A 25,935-nucleotide genomic window follows, 5' to 3' on the forward strand; every position below is an offset into this window, starting at 1 on the left:
TGATCCATTTGATTTTGAAAATTTTCATCCAATTTCAAATTTACCATTCATCTCTAAGGTAGTTGAAAAGTGTATTGCAATTCAAATTCATGAACATCTGTCCAATAATAACTTGTATGAACAATTCCAATCTGGTTTTCGTCCCGACCATAGCACTGAGACTGCTCTTGTCAGAATAACCATTGATCTACTGTTGGCAGGTGACTCTGGGCTTTAAACTATACTTGTCCTTCTTGACTTGAGCGCTGCCTTTGATACTGTCTCGCATAACATACTTCTTGACAGATTAGTTTCCATGGGTATTACTGGCACTGCTCTGTCTTGGTTTAGTTCATATCTATCTGGACGCAGTCAGCGTATTCAATTAAAAGGTTTTAGTTCAAGACTATCTACAGTCACCGCTGGTGTTCCCCAGGGTTCTGTTTTGGGGCCGCTTCTATTCATTATATATATGCTCCCTCTTGGTGATATTTTAAGGAAATATGGTATTAATTTTCACTGTTATGCGGATGACACCCAACTTTACCTGTCTGCCAAGCCTACCGGTTCTTTTCCCCCGCCATCTTTGTCAAGTTGTTTAGCTGAAATTAAAGACTGGCTTTCAGCGAACTTCTTGAAATTAAATGGCAATACAACTGAGGCTATGCTTGTTGGCACTAGATCTGCTGTGTCTAAATCTAATTGTTTCTCTTTACACATTGATAATACTGCAATCTGTCCTTCCTCTCAGGTTAAAAGTTTGGGTGTCATCATGGATAGCACACTATCTTTTAAAGCACAGATTAATAATATCACACGGATTGCATACTTCCATTTGCGCAATATTAATCGTCTACGTCCATTTCTTTCAAATAATAATACTGCAGTTCTCATTCACGCACTAGTCACCTCACGTAAAGACTACTGCAATGCTCTTCTTACAGGTATTCCCTCCAAACCGCTGCATAAGCTTCAATTGGTTCAGAATTCTGCAGCTCGTGTTCTCTCTAGAACACATTATACTGATCACATTTCTCCGGTTCTCCAGCAATTGCACTGGCTTCCAGTAAAATATAGAGTTGAATTCAAAATCTTGCTACTCACTTATAAGGACTTCATAATCTTGCACCACAATACCTTACTCAACTTTTCCAGGTTTATACTCCTTCACGTGCACTTAGATCTTCATCTTTAATTTCTCTGGCAGTACCTCAGATTAGACTTACTACTGTGGGTGCCAGATCTTTTCGTTATGTTGCCCCCCGCCTATGGAACTCTCTTCCCCTCGATGTTCGCAATAGCGATTGCTTGTTGACCTTTACAAAGCGTCTTAAGACATATCTTTTTATACAGGCTTTTTTATAAAAAAATTTTATTGAGACTTAAATCCACTTTATATGTATATGCTGTTTGTTTGTTGTTTGTTTTGTCTTATGCAGTGACCTGTATATTGCTTGTAAGGTGACCTTGGGTGTTCTGAAAGGCGCCATGAAATAAAATGCATTATTATTAAGTGAATGTGTGAAATGCAGATCAGAACCGATGGGGGCTGTGACTATCCTTTTCAAATCTGCAGTATAAAACATTCAGATCGTCAGCCAGTTGTTGATTCTCCACAGACTGTGTGGATGGTGTTTCGTACATGGTGATGTTCAGAGATGTATAGTAACGAAGTAGAACTACTTCACTACTGTACTTAAGTACTAAAAGGCGGTATCTGTACTTTACTAGAGTATTATTTGTTTCTCCTACTTCCACTTTTACTTCAGTACATATTTTCGATGAGTTTAATACTTTTACTCTGATATTTTTTTTATGTGCTGCATCGTTACTCGTTACAATTATAAAAATGTTACAAATCATTCCATTACAAACAGAACTGTAGATGGCAGGTTTGATGAAGCTGGCACATCATTGAGCGAACCAAGCGATTAAGAAGACTGCGCGTGCTGACTGAACTGCTGTGAAGAGAGAGATGAACACTGAGCCGAGCCAGATAATGACTCGTTCATGAGTCAAGAACCGGTTGCATCGGTTGTCGGATCACCAGTAGTTCTTTCTGACAGTTCGATTCAGTAAACCAGTTGAAGAAAACAGTTCACCGGTTCTTTTGCGCTCGACGTAATGGCGTCATTGGCGTTGACTGCAAGCCTTCGGTTTACTGGGCTCATAACATTAGCACAGAATCAGTTCAGAATCATGCGCAGTATCATCAGCTCCTCGGTTCTCGAATCGGAAACGTCTGACAGAAACGGTTCTTGACCACTGATCTATAATATAAGTTATATATATATATATATATATCAGTGTTCTTGACTCGTGAATGAGTCAGTCTGTTGTTCGTTGTCTGGCTCGGCTCGGTGTTCATCTTCAGTTCTCTCTTCACAGCAGTTCAGTCAGTGTACTGTTTGAGTAAATGAATTACTCCGGGATATTGGTTTGTTTGAACTCAGAGGGAGTGTCAGCCACATTAAAAAAGTTAACAGCTTAACTCATTTGTGGATTAATGCGTATTGGAGACGCGAACCGTTTAAAACGATTCAGTTCGATTTGGTGAACTGTTTCAAAAAGATCCGTTTACATCGAATGATTCGTTCGCGAACCGGATATCACAAACTGCTTTGTTTGGAGGAGAAGACAATGCTGAATAAAGTCGTAGTTTTTGCTATTTTTGGACCAAAATGTATTTTCGATGCTTTAAAAAATTCTAACTGACCCTCTGATGTCACATGGTCTACTTTGATGATGTTTTGGACAGTATGGACAGTATACCGTACACATAGCTTCAATGGAGGGACTGAGAGCTCTTGACTAAATCTAAAATATCTTAAACTGTGTTTCAAAAATAAACGGAGGTCTAACTGGTTTTGAACAACATGAGGGTAAGTTATTAATGACATAATTTTTGCAAATTGACCCTTTAATCTGTTTTTTTATGTTTACAAAAAGTTACAGTCAAAGGAATTGTGATTGTCCTTTAGGTTAATCATTTGAAATAGTAAAAACAGTATGTTCAAACTTTTGACTACTTTCTTTAATAACTACATAACACAATACTTGTACTTTTACTTTCAGTACTTGAGTAGTAAATTTTCAAATAGACTACTTGCAATACTTAAGTACAAAAAATGTTGAATACTTTAGTACTTCTACTTAAGTGTGGTGCTTAAAGAGCACTTCAACTTCTACTCAAGTAATTTTTTTGATAGAGCTCTTGTACTTTTACTCAAGTCTGGGTCTCTAGTACTTTATACATCTCTGGTGATGTTCCTCATACCAGTCATACCGTGGCTTGATTGTTTGCTGAAACCTCTTTTTGCAACTTTTCTGAGTAGTTTTTTTAGCCACTCTGATCTCCTTTGTTAGTCTGTTCCTAGCCTGGTTTTACAAGATTCTATCCCCACTTCTGTAAGCATCTTCTTTGGCTTGACAAAGCTGTTTGAGTTTCCCAGTAAACCACGTTTTACCATTATTAAATGATAAGAATGTCCTGGTGGGGAAGCACGTATCCTCACAGAAACTGATATATGAAGTTACAGGCTCTGTGAGCTTGTCCAGATCAGTGGCATCAGCTTAAAAATACGCTCCAATCAGTGAGGTCAAAACAAGCTTGTAAATCACGTTCTGCTTCATTAGTCCACATTTTAACAGTCCTTAAAACAGGTTTAGCTGATTTTAGTTTCTGCATGTTGGACAGTATAAGATGAACCAAACAGTTATCAGAGAGCCCCAGAGCTGCTCGTGGGACAGAGTGATATGCATTCTTTATTGTGGTGTAACAGTGATCCAACATATTGCTGTCTCTGGTGGGATATATAATGTGCTGCTTGTATTTTGTCAGTTCACAGGAGAGATCTGATTTAGGGGTGCACAATGTATATCAGCCGATGATTAATGCGCATCTAGTCAGTAAAGCCGGCTATCTAATCAGCGGTAAATACCATCAGGTGTGTGATTTAACATAGAGAAACTGTTACTACACAGAGCCGGAGGTGTGGTCGCATTAGAAGATAATGAAGGGAGTCATGAAAAACGGACATTGCGTTGTTTTCATATAGATTACTTTATCACAGAATATTTGTATTTGGCAGCACTTGTTTACTGTAGTTTAAAAGTAGACATGTCAGGCTGTCTAGAGATATCTCTCTCATGTCTCTTCGTTGAGTATTCACAGAGTTACAGTTCATTTTAATGACGTGTTTGTAAATGAAGATCAGCGCAATGAAGATCAGCGCAGACAAAGGCTGCAGACAGCACACCTTGTTTGTTATCTTTTTTTTTAAGTGCACAAAGTTCTGTTGTTATTATGTCTGTATTCAAAAAAAAGTAGACCCTTTACAGATTCGATTGATATATTGCTCTCATCTGTACGATCTAAACCGAAAGTGTAATTTAAGTCCATTTCGGGGTTATCAGGAGAAAATGCCTCATAACACATATACGCGTTTATCGACTCCAGCGGGTTAACTAAAAAGCTGTGAAAATCCAAGCTGATAATGAATGTGGATTTACGCAGCTTGTCATTTAAAGGGTTAGTTCACCCAAAAATCTAAATTATGTCATTAATAACCTACCCTCTTGTCGTTCCAAACCAGTGAGACCTCCGTTTATCTTTGGAACACAGTTTAAGATATTGTAGATTTAGTCCGAGAGCTCTCAGTCCCTCCATTGAAGCTGTGTGTAAGGTCTACTGTCCATGTCCAGAAAGGTAAGAAAAACATCATTAAAGTAGTCCATGTGACATCAGAGGGTCAGTTTTTGGATTAACTCGAGAACAAGGCAGTCTTTCGTTCATTATCTGGCTCTGCTCAGTGTTCATCTTCAGTTCTCTCTTCACAGCAGTTCAGTCAGTGTACTGTTTGAGTAAATTAATTACTCCGGGATATTGGTTTGTTTGAACTCAGAGGGGGGTTTTAATTTTCATAGGGGGGCACACTTTTATTAATGATCTGAGACAGACCATAACAACAACCCATATTAGGCTATAACTAAAATAGACCACAATAGTCTTGTTTTGTTTAATTATTCAAATAAAATACTTCACCATATGATCTCAACGTTTCTGTTTATTGTCTCTTAACATTTCCAAATTTAGCTAGTAGCCTATATTTTTTGTTACTCTGCATTGTTCGTCACATACATAACACAGTGCCATCTAGTGGCTTTCTTAAGTAACATGAACAATCAACGTAACATATATCATTACAAGTCCAACCTAAAACTACACCAAAACCAATTTGATTTATGACTCTACACTTCATAAACATGAGTCACAAAAGCTCCTGGTTTCCACCAACAACACAACAATAATAAAAGCAATGCATACGATACCATAATGCAATACAAATTTAGAAATGTAGCAGGCAAGCAGAGTATTCACAATTGACTAAAATAGTTGAAGGTGGTGGGTCTCCGAGTGAAATCTCCGAAGAACTTTATCTTTCCATTCATGTTGACACTTGCGTGTGAGATCCTTCTCAAGTGCCAGCTGAATGAGCTGGGCCTTGCGTGTGTGGCACATAGAACGTCTGTGGTTGGTGAATACATTCCTCAAAACTAAAAATTAATTTTCACACATTGCAGTTGAAGCACCAAGCGTCAATCCGGTCTTCAAAGCTGTCTGTACACTTGGCATTGCTTCTAATGTTTTGTGGTACTTTCAAATTTACGTGCACACTATTGAACACTCGACATGGGAAGTAGAATGCATCAGCTTTGACACTATATTCAAGCCAGTCATGAGTCTGATACCATGAAGACACAAAGGAGCGATTTTTATTATTATACAAGCAAGCAGGGTATCGCTGTAAAATGATCTGATCCGGTCCTTCATTTCCAAGATAATCAATGGCCTGCAGCTTTGGCCCAGTCACAGCCACAGCGACGGCAATCACATCATCAGTAGAAGTAGGCGTATTCATATTTACACCCGCTGCTCTGTCTACGCAGTGAACTTGTGTCTCATTAGACAAATTCTCCAATCCTACCATCTCATTAGCTCCAGAGTCGTCTCCACACACGTTGGTGTTGGTCAAAGTCGTCTTTGTCACTGATGAATCTTTAAACCACTTTCTTATATCCATACTGAAGCTTTTCTGTATAAAACCGCCGAAAATTTATTCTGAGATGTGATGATAGACTCACAGTTGCGCAAAGGATTAACGTGTAGAGGGTTTTCACGACGCATCATCAATCCGGATGTCGGCCATTTTGGAGGCACAGAAAGTAAACAATGCCACAGAACGGACTCGCAAATTTGACTGTTTATTGTTGCAAAAAAAAAAAAAATCACCTGCTGCTCAGGTGATTGACCTTGGCCACCAGCTGGTCCTGCTGCGGCTTAATGTGCTCCAGCAGGCTTAAAATGTGGACCTGAGCAGCTATTGAAGACACAGTATTATAGAATAATAAGGAATATGCTTAAAGTCGCTGCCGAAACAAGGCTTTGTTGCTGCAGAGTGCTGGACGAGCAGACAATTATTATTTTTGAAACCAGCGTGAAAAAAAAGCTGTAATGTTACATACCAGCCTCCTACGGTTCTGCAGTTCAAGACGCAGTAGTCCAGCGCGTCGGCTACACATTTCCACGTTGTAAAATTACAATAAAACAACATATCTATCGCAAATGTAAACACCTCCATCAACGCAGCATCATTCCCATATTGCCAAAGAGCTGCATGGACACACAAATCAAGATCTGAACAGTTGCAATATACAGTGTGGACATCATTATTTTAGATCAGATTCCAATCGGATACAAAGATAATCGTAGTTGGTCTAACAGTGTGAATGTAGCCATAGTCTACTACGTCAACATTTAAGCCACTGTCGACGCTTCATTTACACATGTGCTGTAACTGTACCTCTCCCAACCACAAACGCCTTCTTTAATCACTTTTTTGCTCTCTTCTCTTTAACTTCTGACAGAACTCGAAATGTTTGTAACATATGCGACCGATTAGTACAGACCAAAAATCAACCTTTTTTTTTTGCAGCAATAATCAGCCAAATTTGCGAATCCGTTCAGTGGCATTGTTTATGTTCAGTGCCTCCAACATGGCCGACTTCCTGATTGATGACGCGTCGTGAAAACCCTCTATAAACAATACTGTATGCTTAACTAAATTAATTGCATGATTTATACACACATATATATATATATATATATATACTTACACACAAACTGCATATTGTTATTTGAATAAATAAAACTACTAACACAAAAATAACATATTGAAAGGTCTGCTGCTGGAGACTTGCCATTGGCTGTTGTATTTGAATAATTAATGAGGTAGGTTTTTGCAAGGTTTGGGTGCTGTTTTGGGATGTTTTAACAGTCATTTATGATATATTAAAATAATGTTCTGTGTAATAATGCGTTGAATAATGAATTGTCTGAATCATTTCTGAAGGTAATGTGTTCAGAAATTGCATTTCTAGTGTTACAGTTGTAGTGATTACTGTTCCTGTGAGCTAAGTTCTACTGAAACAACATAATGATCTCAATCGGTGACATGTAATATCAAATTTTTAATGCAAGTTTGCTTAATTGTCCTGTTCATTACATTTATGGGGGCACAATAAGTCATTTCGGGGGGCACTGCCGATGTCCTATGTCCCCCCTTGACGACTGACCTGTATTGGTGGCTTGTGAAAACCAAAAAATCCTAATGGAATATTTCCCAAAACACACTACAAAAAAACATTTTTAATGGTTTTGATGGTTAAAAGTGGACTGAAATTTTGTCATATTATTTGTTATGAAAACCATTAACATTTTACAATAACAACCAACAACATAAGCCTATATCAGTTTGTGGCTACTGTATGTCACATTACAAGAATGAGAGTCCCCCCCAAAAGAAAAAAAAAATATGCCCCCGACACTACAATACAAAATTATCTGTCAAATAATGAAACATGGTCAAAAGTAATTTTAGTTTAAATTGTTGTAAATTACTTCTAGAGATTGCAGCTATTTATGACATGGTTAAAAAATTGTATAACAAATTTCTTGTCTATTACCAGCCACTTCAATGATGGAAATAAACTCAGAATAACTAAATATGTGGGAGAACGTTGCTATTGAGTGACTATATTGTATTGCAATAGGTAGCACTTCAATATTAATGTGAAATAAAGACTAGTTAGTACATAATTTGTAATGAATATGTTTTTTTCACCATAGATAGTATTACTGAATCTACATTTTGGTCTTTGTCTCGCTCATGATGATTAGTACATAAACTCCAGCGTGTTGAGTTGTGATGTTGGTAATGGTTAGAGATCCAGTCTGATTGTCCAGCTTCAGTCTGTCTTTGAAACTTCTACTAAGAATTAATTCATTTGATAATATTCTTGTTAATAGTTTATTGGAGGTTTATTTAGATGTCTGATCTGAACAGTTGCAGACTGAGCAGTACAGTGCAGTAGTAAAGTAGTAAAGCAGAGAATTGTGTTATGTAAAGGGATGAGACAATTTTTTTGTTTGATTTGTTTTATTCACTCTTATATATTTACAGTGTTGGGAAGGTTACTTTGGAAATGTAATAGGTTACAGATTACAAGTTACCCTGTTTAAAATGTAATAGTAGTGTAACTTTTTCAATTACTTTATTAAAGTAATGTAACTAATTACTTTTGAGTACTTTTTGATTACTTTTCTAAATTTGTGAAAATGAAAGAATAATAAATAAAAGCATATACATCAACTTAAATACAGTTATCTAATAAGCATGTGACGTATTCTGTGTAATAAACTCCTGAAACATTGGTGTTTTTTTTAAACTGCTGTCTCTGTATATGATGATAGTTTTCTCAAAATAAGTAAAATGCACATGAAGTGACACAGAACAGTTCTAGAAATTATGTTTATGTACTCGTGTACTCCTATATTGAGGCAGCAGAGGTTGAAAACACTGCGAGCTTCAGTAGGCCTATGTGTAGTAAATGAAACCATGTCTTTGCCATTAATTTACAGGAGGGGCGGACTGGGAAAAAAAAAAACAGACTGGAAAATTCAAACTCATACAAAGAAATTCATGGACAAAACTATTTTTTGTATGGACCTGACATAAAAAAAGGTTTAAATCTTTAATTTGGGGACATGCAAAATAATTAAAAGTTCTCTCCTGAACTGCACCTTCACTTCCATTTTTCTCTTCGGTCTCTTTATTTTGCCCTGTTATCCATCTCTCATGACTTTAATACTCAAGATTGAACAAAACTATACTTTACAATACAATACTCTACAATACTACAATATCTTTATAGAAAAATCCTAATACTGTACACGAGTCATGTTTTCCTTACAAAAATTAAACATGCTTTTATTAGCCTATATAAAAGTTTTTTTTTTTTTTGCACATGGATTTGTATTTATTTTTAAATAAATACATTTGTAAAATAATTTTACATTTTTGGTTATCACAGTTAAACAATAGTAACCATTTTCTCTGGATTTATAGTTAAATATTAAAATGTTAATTTTCGTAAGGGTTGTGTTGTCTGTCGTAGCTCCCCCTAAACCTATAAAAAACATCTGTCAATCAAAAAAAATTTTTTTCAGCTAAATTCCTACTGTAACATTACAACAGATAATAATGATGTCCTTTATATAGTATTTTGAGTGATGACTGATGAGCAACGTGCTGCTGCTTGATTAAATAAATAAAAAAACTAAGACATAAAAGCATCTTTACAGATGATACTGACCTAAAACCCTGAACAGTAGTTCTGCTTCTCTGCTCCAGCTCTCCACTCTATTCTTTCTTTCTTTCTTTCTTTCTTTCTTTCTTTCTTTCTTTCTTTCTTTCTCTCTCTCTCTCTCTCTCTCTCTCTCTCTCTCTCTCTCTCTCTCTCTCTCTCTCTCTCTCTCTCTCTCGCATTGATTACTCGGAGTCTGATCCAGACTGAACCGTTTGGCGGAGGCGCGGAGAGCGCGCGAGTCATGATTCACACTTCATGACTTATTAGAGATTTAATTATCAAATGGCGGATTCGCAAATGATCGCTTTAGTACATTCGGCAGGCAATTATACAATAATGATATTAAATAGTGGGGCAAAATCGGCTGCCAGGACACCGGGAATTGTCCCGGTTCTCCAGGTGTCCAGTCCGCGCCTGATTTCCACAGACACGCAGAACGTGCAGGAGTCATATATTGCATTTTTGGGGCTTTATATTCACAGACACTAGTCGATGTCATGTTTTGATTAAAGTGTACTGACCTACTTTTGATTTAGTCATCCAAAATGTGGCATATTCCGTCGCTTATAGGCATTCCGTTTTTATGACTCTACGAAGCAGACTGTATTTCCGCATCCCGGACATTATTAGGGCGGTATGTCTCAGAATAGTCAGTGCAATTTGGGAAAGAAATCAGTTAAATCTGTATGTGGATATGTGTAAATATTCAAATGTAATCCCCTTTGTAATCGTTAAAAATTTCATAAGTAACTGTAATTTAATTACTATTTTTTTTCTTAGTAACTGTAACTAATTACAGTTTCAATAATTTTGTTATTTAATTACGTAACGCCGTTACATGTAACTAGTTACTCCCCAACATATTAATTTATGTATATTTATTTATTCACTTAAAAGAGAAAACCATTTAAGTGTAAAAAAGGCAATCAACCTCCTACTGCTTTCCAAGATTACTCCTTACAATAATAATAATAATAATAATATTAATAGGTTGTATAAATATTTTTCAAAGTATATAACATAATAGATTATGTATATTATAATAATATATAGTCATACACTGACTATACATGATATATTGTGATGAGTGGAGTGGGGCCAAGAGCTGTATGACAGTGAAGGACGAGATTTTTAAAAAGGCTGCTGGAATTGTGAACACCAAAATCATGATTATCTCTTCTGGCTCAACTCTCCTTGCTACAGTGGCACCTGAGGGAATCTGAGGGAAAACACACAGAAAAAAAATACAATCAACAAAAAAGAAGCAGTGCCTTTGCATGTAGATAATGAGTGAATAAATTAACACCTGCCTACCAGTAAAATTCAGCATGGCGGGTAACAATTATGTCCCATCACAGGGCCCTTCCTCTACAAGTTTGTCAACCTTTGCAAAACAAATCATTTAGAGGGTTGTTAGGCGCCAAACCATGTCTTGTTCAATAATCATTTGAAACTTGCCAAACTGGCAGCTCCAGTATTAATTTAAAGATTTATATTGAAATCCCTCATGGAGATGGAACTAAATCAGGTTAAGCCTGTTTGGTCATTACTTGACCAAAGGTAAGCTGGAGCCATACCATTTAATGATTTATAAACAAAAAGTAACATTTTTAAATCCACACTGTAGCGCACCAGCAACCAGTTTAAGGAATGTAAGACAGGAATATTTTTATCAGGTTTATGAGCACACATTAAACGTCTTGCTGCCACATTTTGCTGAATGACTAATCCCAACGTAAAGAGAATTGGAGTAGTCCAACCTTGAAGAAATAAAGGCATTGATTACTTTTTCAGAAAGACATTAATTCCAATAAAAGTCGAAGCTGGATTGCCTTTTCAATCCTGATCAGGACAGACTATCTCTGCAGTGCCAAATTGGTGCAATTCTTCGATTAAAAAGGTTTGTATTCATATTATTTTATTTATAAGTCTTTATTGTGCTGTAAGTCATTTTTATTTCACAACACAACATACAGAAATGCCATGTTAGTTAGCTACTCACCAAAGACACTGACTCTCTTGAATTATGTATCTCCACTTTAGACGACTGAGAGTCTGTTATTTCTGATGATACCATCTCATCATCGTTTGTCTCTCTGGTCCCTCCTTTGTTTTTACCTACAAAAGAGTCTCAAGGTGTAAACATCCACAGTGTAATATACAAAACCTGAGAAATGTATGTTACTACTGCTAAAAAGAAATGCCATTGTGTATATTTATTTTATTTAAATATACACAAAGTACAGTTTACTTATAAATGTCAGTGTTTTATTATTAATAAAATGGGTGTTAAAGGTTGCACACACATTTAATTATGTTCAATTAATCAATATAATAAATTGTATTAACTTCTTAAATCTAAAGCCAAATACTAAGTACCATCTTTTAAATTTTTTTATTAATGACAATTTTTCTAACTTGAACAAAACCACAGTACACACATACAAACACAAAATGCCTGAATTGTCATTCTTATTTGTATTCATTTGTATACCTTTAAACTCCAAAGTAGCACAATCAATCTTATTATTGTTCTATTTATCAGATCAAATACCTACTCTTTAGCTTATGTCGTTTAAGAATCCTGCTGAGACCACAAACCACAGAAACAGCAACAGCAGGCAGTGACAGCAGTACTGCACACAGAATGACACTTGTTCTGTCAAATGAAGCTTGATTCAGTGTTGGAGGTTCTATAGATGGAATGAATAAAGGGAGAGAGTCATTAGTCTGAGCTGAAATGAACACTATAGCAACTTCATACATGAAGGAAACACTCCGTAGTCATGTTCTTGTTCAGAGACCTTGTGCTTTCAAAATGTGCTTTCAAGTACTTTTCCCATAGTGTTTAACTGCACTTTTTTTTTTTAGTTGATCATTGATAAAAAAAAATAAAAATAATATTTGTGGAAAAATAAATCACAATTGGTATGAATGTACTATATGAGTTGCTAAGAGAGGCATTTAACCCATGCTATTGATACAAACGCTTTATTATATATATATATATATATATATATATATATATATGTAATTATTATTTGTTTAACAGATACACTACCTGTAAAATGTTAATTTTTTAAGTAAATATTTAAAAATATAAAGATTCCGAAAGCTTAGATGCCATAATTATTTAATATGGCTTTTTATTAACAATAAAAATATAGTTGATAAATTATGGTTTCATGATGACGTGATTATATATTACGTGGAAACCCTGCTATTTATCATTTGCATCTAATTATTATATTGATAATGTTAAAAGGTCAGCTAGCTATTTGATTATCATGTTAATGCTTTTAGCCCAAACAGCAGGGGTGCTTTTTACCCCAGATAACCTACTTTTACATATTCTTCATTTATATATATATAAATATAGGGGGTTATCTCTGGGGGGTTATCTCTGGGAGAGTGATAAGCGCTAAACAATACTCAGCCCCACAAGGATCCAGCAGCTTTTTATGTGGATGTTGGCCAGGTATGGACACTGCAAAACTGCTATTAACCTTAAGTCTGGGCATACGCCCGCTTGAGGGCTATATTCAAGAGTACCTGAACATTGCATAATTTTCTGATTGGTGCAATATAGCATGGGAAATGTAGTCCAGGTGTGCTGTGTAGTGTGAGAGACTGTGTTGTGGATGATGACCTCTGGTGGGAAATAAACGGAAGTTCAGTGACCAGATCATGATCATTATATCCAACTTTCACATCAGAGGAATGTTTCTATTCTCATGCCTCTTGAAGCATCATCTGCTGGATTCAGCATTGTGTTGATGTATTTCCACGGATTTGAGCTAGTTCTTGCTTCTTGACTGCTAGACGATTAGTTACAAAAGTCTGTAAGGGGTCATATGATGCGATTTCAAGTTTTCCTCCTCTTTGGTGCGTTACAAACTGTTCGTGCAAAGGTAAGATCAAGATACGTCTCAAATCCAAAAGATATTCTCAATAAAAGTTAAAACTCATCCATTCCCTCCTAAAACACCTCATTTTAACACACCCAATCTATGTCACGATGTGGAAATATTTGAATAACACCGCCCAAATGTTCATGCAAAGAAAGAAGGCATAACTTATTTTTGCTGTAGTTTTGTTGCTGCCACCAATGACATGTCATGGAGACTCTGTGTGTTTCGTTGTTAAAGCAAAACTACTTTGTTTGGCCTTTAAAAAGAGGACACAACTAGTTCTGTTTGCATCATAATGTATCAACAGCACATGCTAATATGTTTCTGTTTCAGTGTAAAAGAGCATTTTCCACAGGTAAAATGTTGTAACTCAATTGTAGGTCTCTGGCCTTATGAAACAAAAATATATTGCAGTATATTGGAAAATATCATGTAATATATTAGGCATAAATTCTTATATATGGGATTTAATATTTATTTTTTTCCATTATATTGCAATTTATTGAAAGCGGCAATCATTTGTATATTTTGCAATATATTATATAATATATGTATCATCAATATATTATTCTATGTATTTAAATATATAAAATATTAGAAAATAAAAAGGGAAAATAATATTACAATATATCACAATATATTTTATATTATTATATTATTGGTAAATATATTTTCCTTTCGTAAGGGTGGGCTCTTTAGTCTTATATAGGAATATAAGATAAGACTGCTCTGCTGTTACTAAGTAAAATTTACCATTAGAGCACAAGTACCGAAATAGGGGTGTAACAATTAAATGATGTGGATAGCATGGATAACAAACAATATGATGTATGGATGCAACATATAAAATATACTTTTAAGCCATTTTACTTTGAAATTATAATGCCACAACTGCAAGTGATGCCTGTTGACTGTTATACACATTTTTGTCAAAAGCACACATTCTCTGTACAATTGGCAGATGATTGTAATGCAGCAACATGTCAAGCACTGCAGCCAGAGAAACAAACACAATGTTCTCTCTTGTCTGACTCGTCCTGGGTCTGGAACTTTTGGATTTGCTCATTTGGATGACCACATATGACCGAAAGACGTTCTTGACTGCATACCAGCAAGTTTTTTTTGCTTTTTTGTTCATGTGATTCATGCAATTCATGTGATTCAGGCTACTCATTTTATTCATGCAAACCTCGTGAGGCTTTCATGAGTTATGTATCTCCAAAGGGAACTGATAACTCCCCTCAGAAGTTTCAATGACATTTTTGTTTTCATAATAACCCTTTGTCATGCCAGAATTAAACAGAGTGCTTATTAGCAGGGATTTTATGTATAGCGGCAACTGTGGAAACTAGTTTTGCTTTTCCATAAGCATAAGCATAACCTACAGTCACTGAAGTTGCATTTTCATCAAGCCTGTGTCCCATTTTTGTTAAGAGAACTGCAAAAAAAGTTTTCATTGCTTATCTCATTGCAAAAGCTATGAGTTGTATATATTTGCTGTGCATTTCCCAATTGGGATCATGTATCAGCACACCAAAAATCTGGCTGCATGAAATAAGCACATAATGTAATATTATAACATTGACACATTAATCGGTATAGCCCTGAATCTAATGAATCATAATCGTACTGTGGAAATTGTATCAGGCTATCAGCTAATATCATAATGCTGGCTAAGAGAACAGATGTTGCATAGTGTCCTGAAAAAAAGGTACAATTTATACCTCATATCTAAGCTGTTTTGCCAAGTTAACATGATGGTTTTCTGATGTCACAGAACTCAGATAATTATGCCTCCACTACTTCTTGAGTTACATTATGTCTAGTATCTTTGGCTGTTCTATTAAGTGCACCCTTCCTAAAGTGTTGTGTGAAGTCACTGTATGGCCACCATAAGAAATATACCAGATCTGTGAACATTTACCCAAAAGAACATATACACTATATCTGCCATTAGAGCCACTGATTTTGATATTTGTTTTCTTCTCTCCTGGTTTGTGCTCATATACTGTAATTTAATACTGCTGAATTTCCAGTTAAGTTGTTTTCATTTTGTTTTTCTGTCTGTTGTCAGAAAATGTAACAAATAGGAAATAATGACTGAAATACAACCCATTAAGATTATTTTAACAAGCTGTCCATTCCTAACTGCTGTTTTGCACTTAAATCATAATTTATAATTAAGACAGTTAAAAATAAATATACTTAATTGTATATAAAATGTATTTAATTAATGATAAGTATCCTTAAAATAGATAGACTATTTACTTACTGTCTATACTTACCGAAAATACATTCTAGTTATTTCATGCAAACTTAGTGCATTACAAATTCATTTGTAAAATTCAGTACATTTTACAAATGCATTTGGTGACGGATGAAAAGTAAGTTAGTAGGTTAGGTTAGGCTATGTTCTTAATTCCATCTACAAGATGTTTAAAACTTGTTAAAAGTGATTTTCACACATACATACCCATATAAATTGACTGGATGGAAAGAAGGCGCTACTTAATGTCCATGCTCACTCAGCCAAACAACTAGTGTCGATAAGTGATAAATGAAGAAACTCATCTCATGATCCTGTAGCTGTATGTTGCCATATCATTTAAGTTAACAAGGTCACGGTATGAGTTCTTAATTAAACTATGGAACAAGAGACAATATCACATTCTGTGTATTGATATTTGTTTGTTCCTTCCTTCATAGTCTACAATATGTTCATTAAAGGGCTTGATAAGTCAGTCTCTCCTCACCTCACACTTGCATGAGCTCTGAAATTCATCAACAATCAGTTTTGCTGTACTTTTGCTAAACATGGAAGAGTGCTCACTATTAGGAATCTGTGTTGAAGATTTAGCACATTTTTCAGAAGAAACCTTTAGATTAATAATAGATCTAAATAATTAGATTAATTATAATAGAGCTAAATAATTTCAACTGATACATTATATAGCCTATAAATCCGCAGCGTCCAGCAAGACCATCAAACCGCCAAAACATTTAATTGCATTTTACATTAACATTTGTGCAGTGCTTTGAGAGTTAAAGCGTGCAGAGACAATGGGCAGAGATGTTACAGATAGTTTTATTCCTTCCACATGCACTTAAACATAAGCAGTACGTTCACATTTTTCCATCAACTAACGGAACTGTCTGTGTTTTAGTGCATGTACAAGAATAAAATTGATGTTATGCCAAGACAGAACTGCTTGTGATTCCAGCAAACCCATCGTTTCATCACAATTTCACCATCAAGTTCACAATGGCACATCAACCATAACTCCTTCGAAAACAGCTAGAAGCCTTGGAGTTATGATTGATGATCAGCTGACTTTCTCAGACCACATTGCCAAAACTGTCCGATCCTGCAGATTTGCTTTATTCAACATCAAGGAGATCAAGCCCTTTCTTTCGGAACATGCAGCACAACTCCTTGTTCAAGCTCTTGTTCTGTCCAGGCTGTACTATTGCAATGCCCTCTTGGCAGGTCTTCCAGCCAATTCTATCAAACCTTTACAATTAATTCAGAATGCGGCAGCAAGATTAATTTTTAATGAGCCGAAAAGAATACACGTCACACCTCTGTTCTTCAATTTGCACTGGCTTCCAATAGCTGCTTGAATAAAATTCAAGGCATTGATGTTTGCCTTCAAAACTACCACTGGCTCTGCACCCATTTACCTAAATTTGTTACTTCAGACTTATGTGCCTCTGGAAGCTTGCGTTCTGCAAGTGAACGTGGCTTGATTGTGCCATCCCAAAGAAGCACAAAGTCACTTTTACAGACTTTTAAATTAAATGTTCCTCCTGGTGGAATGACCTCCCCACCTCTATCCGGACAGCTGAGTCCTTAGCCATCTTCAAGAATCGGCTTAAAACATCTCTTCCATCTTTATTTGACCCTCTAACTTTAACACTCACTATTCTAATTATATTCTTTAAAAAAAATCCAACTACCTTTCTAATCTTTTTATATTTTATTTTATTTTTATTAATTATGCAACTGTATGTGTGTGTGTGTGTGTGTGTGTGTATGTGTAAAGACTTCTAACACTAGCTTGCTCTATTCTTATTTTATTCTATCTGTTTTCTTTATATTATATTATTTAAAATCCCATGCTAGGTGTTCTGTGTTAACCTAACTGAGACTTGTTATAGCACTTATATATCATTGCTCTTTTTGTTGTTTTTGATTGCTTCCACTGTCCTCATCTGTAAGTCGCTTTGGATAAAAGCGTCTACTAAATGAATAAATGTAAATGTAATGTAAATGTTATGCCGTTTTATTCAATTGTTCACTGCTGTCACTAATCCTTTCCATAGACTTCCGTTTAATCGACACAATGTGTCTCTGTTACACACACACTACATAAGCCATGGACTTCCTCTATCTCACGGCTGAGTATTGAATGTGCATATCACTATCACTGTGCGAAAAAGGGTTAATGTGAATAATGGGATATGGAAATGAACAGCTGAACGTTTTAAGAGATGTTTGTTGCATTTGTAAAAAGAAGGAGGAAATAAATAAGGCATTTGATATTCACCTGTTTTCTGTTGTGTCTTTCACTCATTGTAATCTATAACTTATTTTAAGTAATTGAGCAGTACCTACAGTAAGTATTTTAAAATACAAAAACATAAAATTATCAATCTAAATTAGCTTAAAATGTATAATGAGGTGAACTTTTATTGAAGAAATAGCTTAAAGCTATTAGTATTAACAGGGGTGCACATAAGTGGTCCGCAGGTCCACGTGCGCGAACAAAATAAAAAATGTGTAATATAAACATGTTCTGACAGTGCATTTGCATACTGACATGGTTGACAGCTGTTAATACACAATTACCATTTTAGATCACAAACTGTACTACACTGTAAAATCCAATAGTTTACCTTACTTAGATTTAATTAGTTATCTTTACTTAGTCATTATACTTACTAGGTTTTATTAAGTTTCAGCTACTTTCAAGGCAAATAAAACAATTTACTTACTGTTTTGAGTGACACTTACTTAAAATATTCAAGTAGCCACAAAGGAACCAATGACATTAATAAACCAGTGAGAGGCAGCAGTGCACTAATATGTTTTTTATGTTTTTAGCTCACCATTAAAGTGATAGAAAGAAAAGTAATAAATAGGTTGTTTTCATAAAATCAGCTATTATTTAATTAAGGCATTTTTTTGTGTGTGTTTAATAATGACCTTTTTGATATTTTATTTTTCATAAATACCCTGATATGCTTTTTATATAATCCTTAAATAGTGAGTGGTAATATGCTGAAGTCACACACAGACTAAACATTCATCACGTGAATCACAACAATGGTAACAATTAAATTTAATTTATTTTCATTAATTGTAACAATAGCCATTTTATTTGCTCTTTTTGTTGTGCTACTGCTGACACAAGACAGCAAATAAAATTGGCAAATAAAAACAACAACTTTAAAACAAAGCAACTGCATAATTTATTCTGCGCAATGCATTCTGGGAGTCAGTGAGTAGCTATACTAAGTCATGAGTAAACCTAAATGAAAGGATCAAGTACCCCCTACAGTTCTTTTTTAGTTACTAGAACTCTTGTGTAAGTTAACTATACTAACTAAGCATTTGTCAGTACAACATACTATTCCTATTTCACTTTACTTAGTTTTTTCAAGGCAATCAGTTTGCATGCTTTTTTTAAGTAAGCCCAACTTATTAGATTTTACAGTGTATATAAGTTTTATTTTCAACCTGAAAGCATAAATCTAGGCTATGCCTACCGTTTCAAAGCACAATACAAAACTGCGACATTCATTCACTGACGCTCTTTAATCAGCAGCGCTAAATCCAGAAGAGTTGCCGGCGACCTGCCAAAATAAAAGCCTGCTGATTTTAAGTTTGAATATGATGAACTCTTGTTTATTTATTTTTAGATGCTTTTTTCCAAAGCGACTTAAAATTGGGGAATAACATAAAGTGATTCTTCTTAAAGAAGCAAACAAACAAAGTATTAGTAAATATTAGCATTTTATTTGTGCTAATGCTATATGCAGTGTGGGGACCAAACCAAATCTCCAGATTCTCTTATGAGAACCATGCTGAAAAAAAAATTGTGCACCCCTGATTATAAACAACATAAAAATAATTGTGTTAAACCAGCTAATAAATTTGAGAAAAACCTTTTACTGGGATACTCAAACATTTAAGCATCGCCAACTAAAGATTTTTAGGTAACACAACTAAAAATTCAATATAAAATTTACTTAAGAAAAGGGATGCAAAAATGATACACTATAGTAAATCTAGTATAATATATATTGTTTTCAGTGCAAGTATAATTGGAATAGTTCCACTTTAGCACAAACAAGTATATTTAATACAACTTGATTTGAACTTCAGCACTGCTTTTGCACAACTAAAATGCATTTAGTACAAAATTAGTTGTTCCAATTTAGCCGACTTTAAGTATACCAAATTATAGTGTGCCACAAATATATTTAATTCTACTGAAGTACATATGAATACATTGTTCTCAAGTATATATTTTTTTTCACTACGGGATATTTACATGTAAAATGACCAAAGCACTGCTCCATTCTGCTACTAAATATGGCAGTTGCAGAGACGTTTCTGTGGCAAAAACAAAACAAAAAAAAAACAAAAAAAAAAAAACCTTGTGCCCATGTGTCAGTACTAGTGAGTTGCTAAAATTGTTGCTTTATTTAAAAAGACACTGAACAGTAAAACATAAGAAGTGAAAAGTTTACGTAATATATATTGATTATCCTGATGCGAGTTAAATGTGTGTCATAAAAAAATATGTCATCAAATGAACTTGTTAGTTTACTGCACCATTGTTTAAAGTGTCTGATGCTCCCTCCATCTCCATCGTTCTCTTCATTTGCACTTCCTTTGAGCCAGAACCACCTGAAACACAAACCAACAGCTGCGTCAACAATCTTTTGCTCAACAAACAAACAATAAAAAACAACCAGAAAACTACACAACATGAAAGTTCTTAGTTATTAAACATGGTCTATCTTAACTTTATCAACACTGTTCTACGCTTCGAGCATTGAAAAACACATTTTGCATACTACTTTAACATCAAATGTTAAAAACATCTTAGCATTTTTGAATTCATGTTGCACTAAACAATGTAAGATGCTTAGGATAAAAGACATATCAGAGATCAAACTGTTCTGTTTAACAATGAGATAATTCTACCAATTCTGAAATAGATATGATAAATTATCAAATGTGTATTAATTTACAGGTAAAGAGAAATAACAGCACTGACTGTGATTCCAAGTACATAAAATTATGTAAAACACATTGATGTCTCAGAATAACAGAAACTGCTTTTAAACATGACAATTCACCAGTGATAGTGACATTGAAGATCTTTTCACTGATGGTTCCACTGATTATGGTCTCTAGATGATAATCTCCAGAGTCTGTGTTTCTGATGTTCATGATGGTCAGAGATCCAGTCTGATGATCCAGCTTCAGTCTGTCTCTGAATCTCTCAGTACCTTCATTACACTGAACATCTGTACAGATCTTCCTGGGATCTCCAGTGATTTGAGCGATGCGAGTGTCAATGAAATACCATCTAATTCTGACTTGTTGGTTTGTTTTAACATCAGTGTGTAGAGTGACTGAATCTCCCTCCTTCACAAACATTATATCTGTATCAAAACAAGATGCATCTGGAGAAGAAATGAATAGTTAATTATAAATAATATCTGAGATAGTGGAACAAAATATACAGGAAACTACTGAGACAATGTGTTTATATGTAACAAACAAACTGCATTGAATATCACAGACATTAATGTAGAAACAACATAGAGACACTCTATTTTTAAAATGTGTTTACTGGCATCTTTTTATGACTTAAGGTGAGTATCACTGATGCCAATACTGATGTCTGTAGGAAATTGTTATTTTCCCCTAATACTGTACTAATATAAACATTATAATTCAACTTTATTTAGAGTATTACTTGTGTACAATGCACATTTCACAATATTAAGCCTAAAATGTGTTTACATGTCACTAGTGATGAGGTCTGTGTGATTTTTGAATAATTTTAGTCTTTAAATGCAAGACATTTAAAGTGTACCTAAAGTATACTTGAAATAGTTCCACTTCAGCAAAATCAAATATTCTTCATTATTGACACATGACCTCATTTAAGATAGTAAGGCTGTATTAGCATCTTACATTTGATTTACAGTTTCTGCTATGATAAAAATGAACATATGTAGGATTAAAATTATACGTCACAACTATTTAATGTCCAACAACAAATATTTGAGCAGAATGCATATTTTATTCAGAATTATTGTGCCCATTATTCTATTGCGCTCAGTCTGTGTATAGCACGAATGCCACAGCAGCGCTCGTTCGCTCACGTAAGCCCCGCCCACTCTTGACAGCAAAACTTATAAATTTGCATGACTTTCTAACATTTTCAGATGAAAAATACACCCGTGGCATGTCAGGGGAAAACACAATGTCTCAAATGCATCAAACAGCACAAATATCTGCTGTTTGCGATGGTGGATCGATTTGACATAAACGGCTGCAGGCCGTTCTTTGTACTTCGCTTATTACATCCTAGATGATATCATCGCGCAAATCAGAATCTGGCTAATTTAGTATATTATATTTAGATTATTATATTTATGATCCAAGATCATGCAATATCATCAACAATCAAATCCAGCTAACTGAAAAGCTAACTTTTTGGGGGAGTTCGCCTTGGCTCCTAAACACCTTTGAGTTTGTATTCGGTTAAAGCTGCAGTCGGTAACTTTTGACGCTCTAGCGGTTAATAAAAAGAACTACTTGCGTCTTGCGGAAGAACATTGTAGCCGGAGCTACTTCTCTCTGTTTATGTCTATGAAGAATCACAAAGGTACTGGGTTACTCCGCCGCGGTACCCACGAAGCAATCTAAAATAGTCGAATATAAACACTTATTATAGGTGTACCCTAGTGATTCAGGACAGGCTAAAAACACGGTTTGGAAAATGGATTCTTGGTGTACTCACTTATTATATACATTTTGTAAATTTTGAACACATAAAAAAGTTACGGACCGCAGCTCTGATTGGTTGTTTCTTACCGGGAGCGATGTATTCCTGCAAATGGCAATAGGACCACTGGGAGGAGCCAGAGGAGCTTGATTTTTTTTTCACAGATTATCTGTCTCATATTCTACTGTCAGGACATAATGACAGGTTTAACAAATATGTAAAAAATACATTTTTACAAAAGTTACCTACTGCAGCTTTAAGTGACGTAGGAAGCGCTGTTTTCGGGTCCAAGCCTCAACTCGCTTCACTTGAGAATACTAACTCAGAAGTTGTTTATGAGCACTGTTTATTCATAATAATAATTTAAGCTAAATATTTTCAAACTTACGGTTTACACTACAGTCTCCTTGCTCACAGTGTCCCAAAAATAAATTATATTTATTTATATTTATATTTTCATTGTCTGGCTATCTGGGACTTCGTTATGGAGTTAAAGGTTAGGATTATAACTTTCTCTGTAGTATATTACATTGTGATCTTATATTAGCACCTTTTGTTGTTTTCTCATGTAGAGCGTTTGGACACGGAAGCAGTGACTCGTGAAGTCAGACTTAACAAGTGAATTGGTCCGAAACTCCACCTTCTTATTTTTTTTCTCCGTTCGTTCCTCATTCCGCGGAGATCATTAGGAGAGCAACATCTCGTGAATACACTGTGTCAAATAACTGAGCTGCACAAATATATCCGCACCTGTATGATCGCTCGCGGAGAGACTTTAAAGATGTAGAGACAGTAGTATTTCATTCCAAGAAAGAAATAGCAACAAGGCTTGGTGTCGACGACCCGGAGTTATGCAAAAAGCAACGCAGAGAAACATCCATGGCAAGTTTTCCAAAACCATGAGAGAATTAAAGGAAAGAGTAAAGATAAAAAGTATACCAAATACATTTTTTAGATAAATGTTACACTATAGCTACTGCGGCTGCTGTTGTTCTTTCAATAAGCGAATTTAAAGGTAAATGAAATGCCAAACGAACATACAATAACAATCCTTTGTTTAAATGAAAACAATTTATCCAGTTTGATAAAATAAGTGAACACCAATAAAATAAAGCAACAAACTGATTCCAATATTTCTTCCACATCATGCTAAAGTTCTAAGACTCTTCACACAATGGCTGATTATGGGTATTTGACTCTGATCTGCTGCGAATAATTGATCTGTTAGGTTATTTCGAGTCAGTTTTTGGACTTTAATCCCCGCTTTTCTTAGCGTCTTTTATGAAACAGCCCTGTTGTCTGTTTTATAAATGAAACAAATACAAGTGTATGTGATGTACCTGATTTTTCTACTAAAATTATATCATTTTTTTTAAATAAATAAACGCTGACCTGAAACCAACATCGTTTCAATTATGGTAGCCTAAGCCAACTACCTTACGTTTGTTTTCAAAGTCTTGAACGGCGATATTTTAAATTGTTATATTTAAATATTAAGGTTAAAACGGTTTCAAAACTGCAAAAAAACATTTTTGTTAACTAGATTAGAAACCATAATAACAAATGTAGTGATGTCTTACCAGATAGCAGGCATACAAGCGAAATAATTAAAATAAATACATTTTTATTTAAAATTAACATTTTAACCAAGGTTCCATCCAGATGTCAGGTTTTTTATGTTCATGTGAAGGCAACTAAAAGCAAAAGCACGCAAAGGCGCCTATTTTTCCCCTCAATCACGTGATCTATAAGAAAGAACCTATGGCAAGCCGTTTAAAGATTTAACTTCCCTCTTTTTAGTTTTGACTAGTCAAGAGTCCAGATATCTGTTTTGCAATTTTAGCCGCATTTTCAATGCTGGTACTTTACCCAGGAACTAGGGATTTTGGCCTGGTACTCGGTGTAGTTCTCCTGCAGGAACCAGGAATTAAACAAAGTTCAGGGTAAAAAAAAAATGCTCCTCAGAAAGTCCCTGCTGGCAAGGTTGTACTTTTTCAAAGTTCCAGAATTTTCAGCGGCGGTACTTGAGCGCTAAACATGCTGATTGGTTGAATTCACGCATCATTGGTTCAGTTCAACCACCATTTATTCGGATCATTTTCAAAATATTACTGTTATTATATCATGACATGTAATTTTAAAAGTATTTCAGGTGAGAATACAGTTAAAATCTGCAGTTTATTTGTAAAGACAGTGCCTATTTAAAAATGTTTATCGATTTTTTGTTATTATGTTTAAATGAAAACGAAAGGAGGCAGTGGTATTTGATATCCTATTTCGTTTTATTGTAAATGTACAGTGAGGAAAATTGCAGTAGCCAAGGCGACTTGACTGATGTCATGAAGTATGCTGTTTTTTGCAGAATTACCGTATTTGCGTCATCGCGGACATCACACTCCCAAGTCGAATGCAAAAGTCTGAACTACAGAGGATGCAAGTCCAAAATCAGCATACTTTGTATTGAGAAAAATGTGCACAGACCTACGTCACCAGTCTATTTGCCTAATCTTCCCGGTACTTTACACCGTGGTGGAAACGCAGGAAGCAACAGGTCCAGGGGGAAAAAAGTTCCTGGGAAAAAAAGTTCCTGGTACAAATGTTCCGGGTAATTTTGGTGGAAACGCAGCATTTAACACTTTTGCTCATTTATATAAAAAGTCTACACATGCCTGTTAAAAACCAATTCTCATGGTGCTTCTCAAATGGAAGGACACATCTATCTAAAGCTGCATATATAGGCTACAATTTAAAGTATAATATAATCTGCCAAAAGACATCTCAATTTGATGGATCCTTAGCAGGCAGTTTTCATTTCACTACCTTCATTCAGGCTGTTTGGCATATCCTTTGACCTTCCACAATTCATTGCAGACATTTAAATTCACAAAATAAATAAAATATTATATAATTGAAAACTGAAAACAGAAAATGATTTGGCACTGAGCTTGTCAAATTGCATTTTCTGTCCCACAAGTGATCTATATCAGCGGTTCTCAGTTCCAGTCCTCAATTCCAGTCCTTCCCACTGCTCCGGGTGTGTGCTCATGGTGTGTTCACTTCTCACTGCTGTGTGTGTGTACTTTGGATGGGTTAAATGCAGAGCACCAATTCCGAGTATGGGTCACCATACTTGGCAAATGTCAAGACTTTCACTTCCTATATCATTCACTACTATGGCAAGCCAATTTAGCATTTAATCTCTCTTTCTCTCTTTCTCTCTCTCTCTCTCTCTCTCTCTCTCTCTAGTCCAGGGGTCGACAACCTATGGCATGCATGCCACATTAATCCTGAAATATTAGCGC

The 25,935-nt window shown here is 35.2% G+C and overlaps 1 protein-coding gene across 1 annotated transcript in view; it reads right to left on the bottom strand.

Annotated features, from left to right (window-relative positions):
• LOC132159328 (carcinoembryonic antigen-related cell adhesion molecule 1-like) overlaps window positions 1–25,935 on the bottom strand; it is a 449,528-nt gene that overhangs the window by 408,240 nt on the left and 15,353 nt on the right. Inside the window, exon 3 of the mRNA XM_059568842.1 lies at window positions 20,970–21,001. Within this exon, the coding sequence (XP_059424825.1) occupies window positions 20,970–21,001 (32 nt within the window). The remainder of the gene's footprint in view (window positions 1–20,969; window positions 21,002–25,935) is intronic.

The sequence above is a fragment of the Carassius carassius genome, chromosome 16 (assembly GCF_963082965.1).
Source record: "Carassius carassius chromosome 16, fCarCar2.1, whole genome shotgun sequence".
NCBI lineage: Eukaryota > Metazoa > Chordata > Actinopteri > Cypriniformes > Cyprinidae > Carassius > Carassius carassius.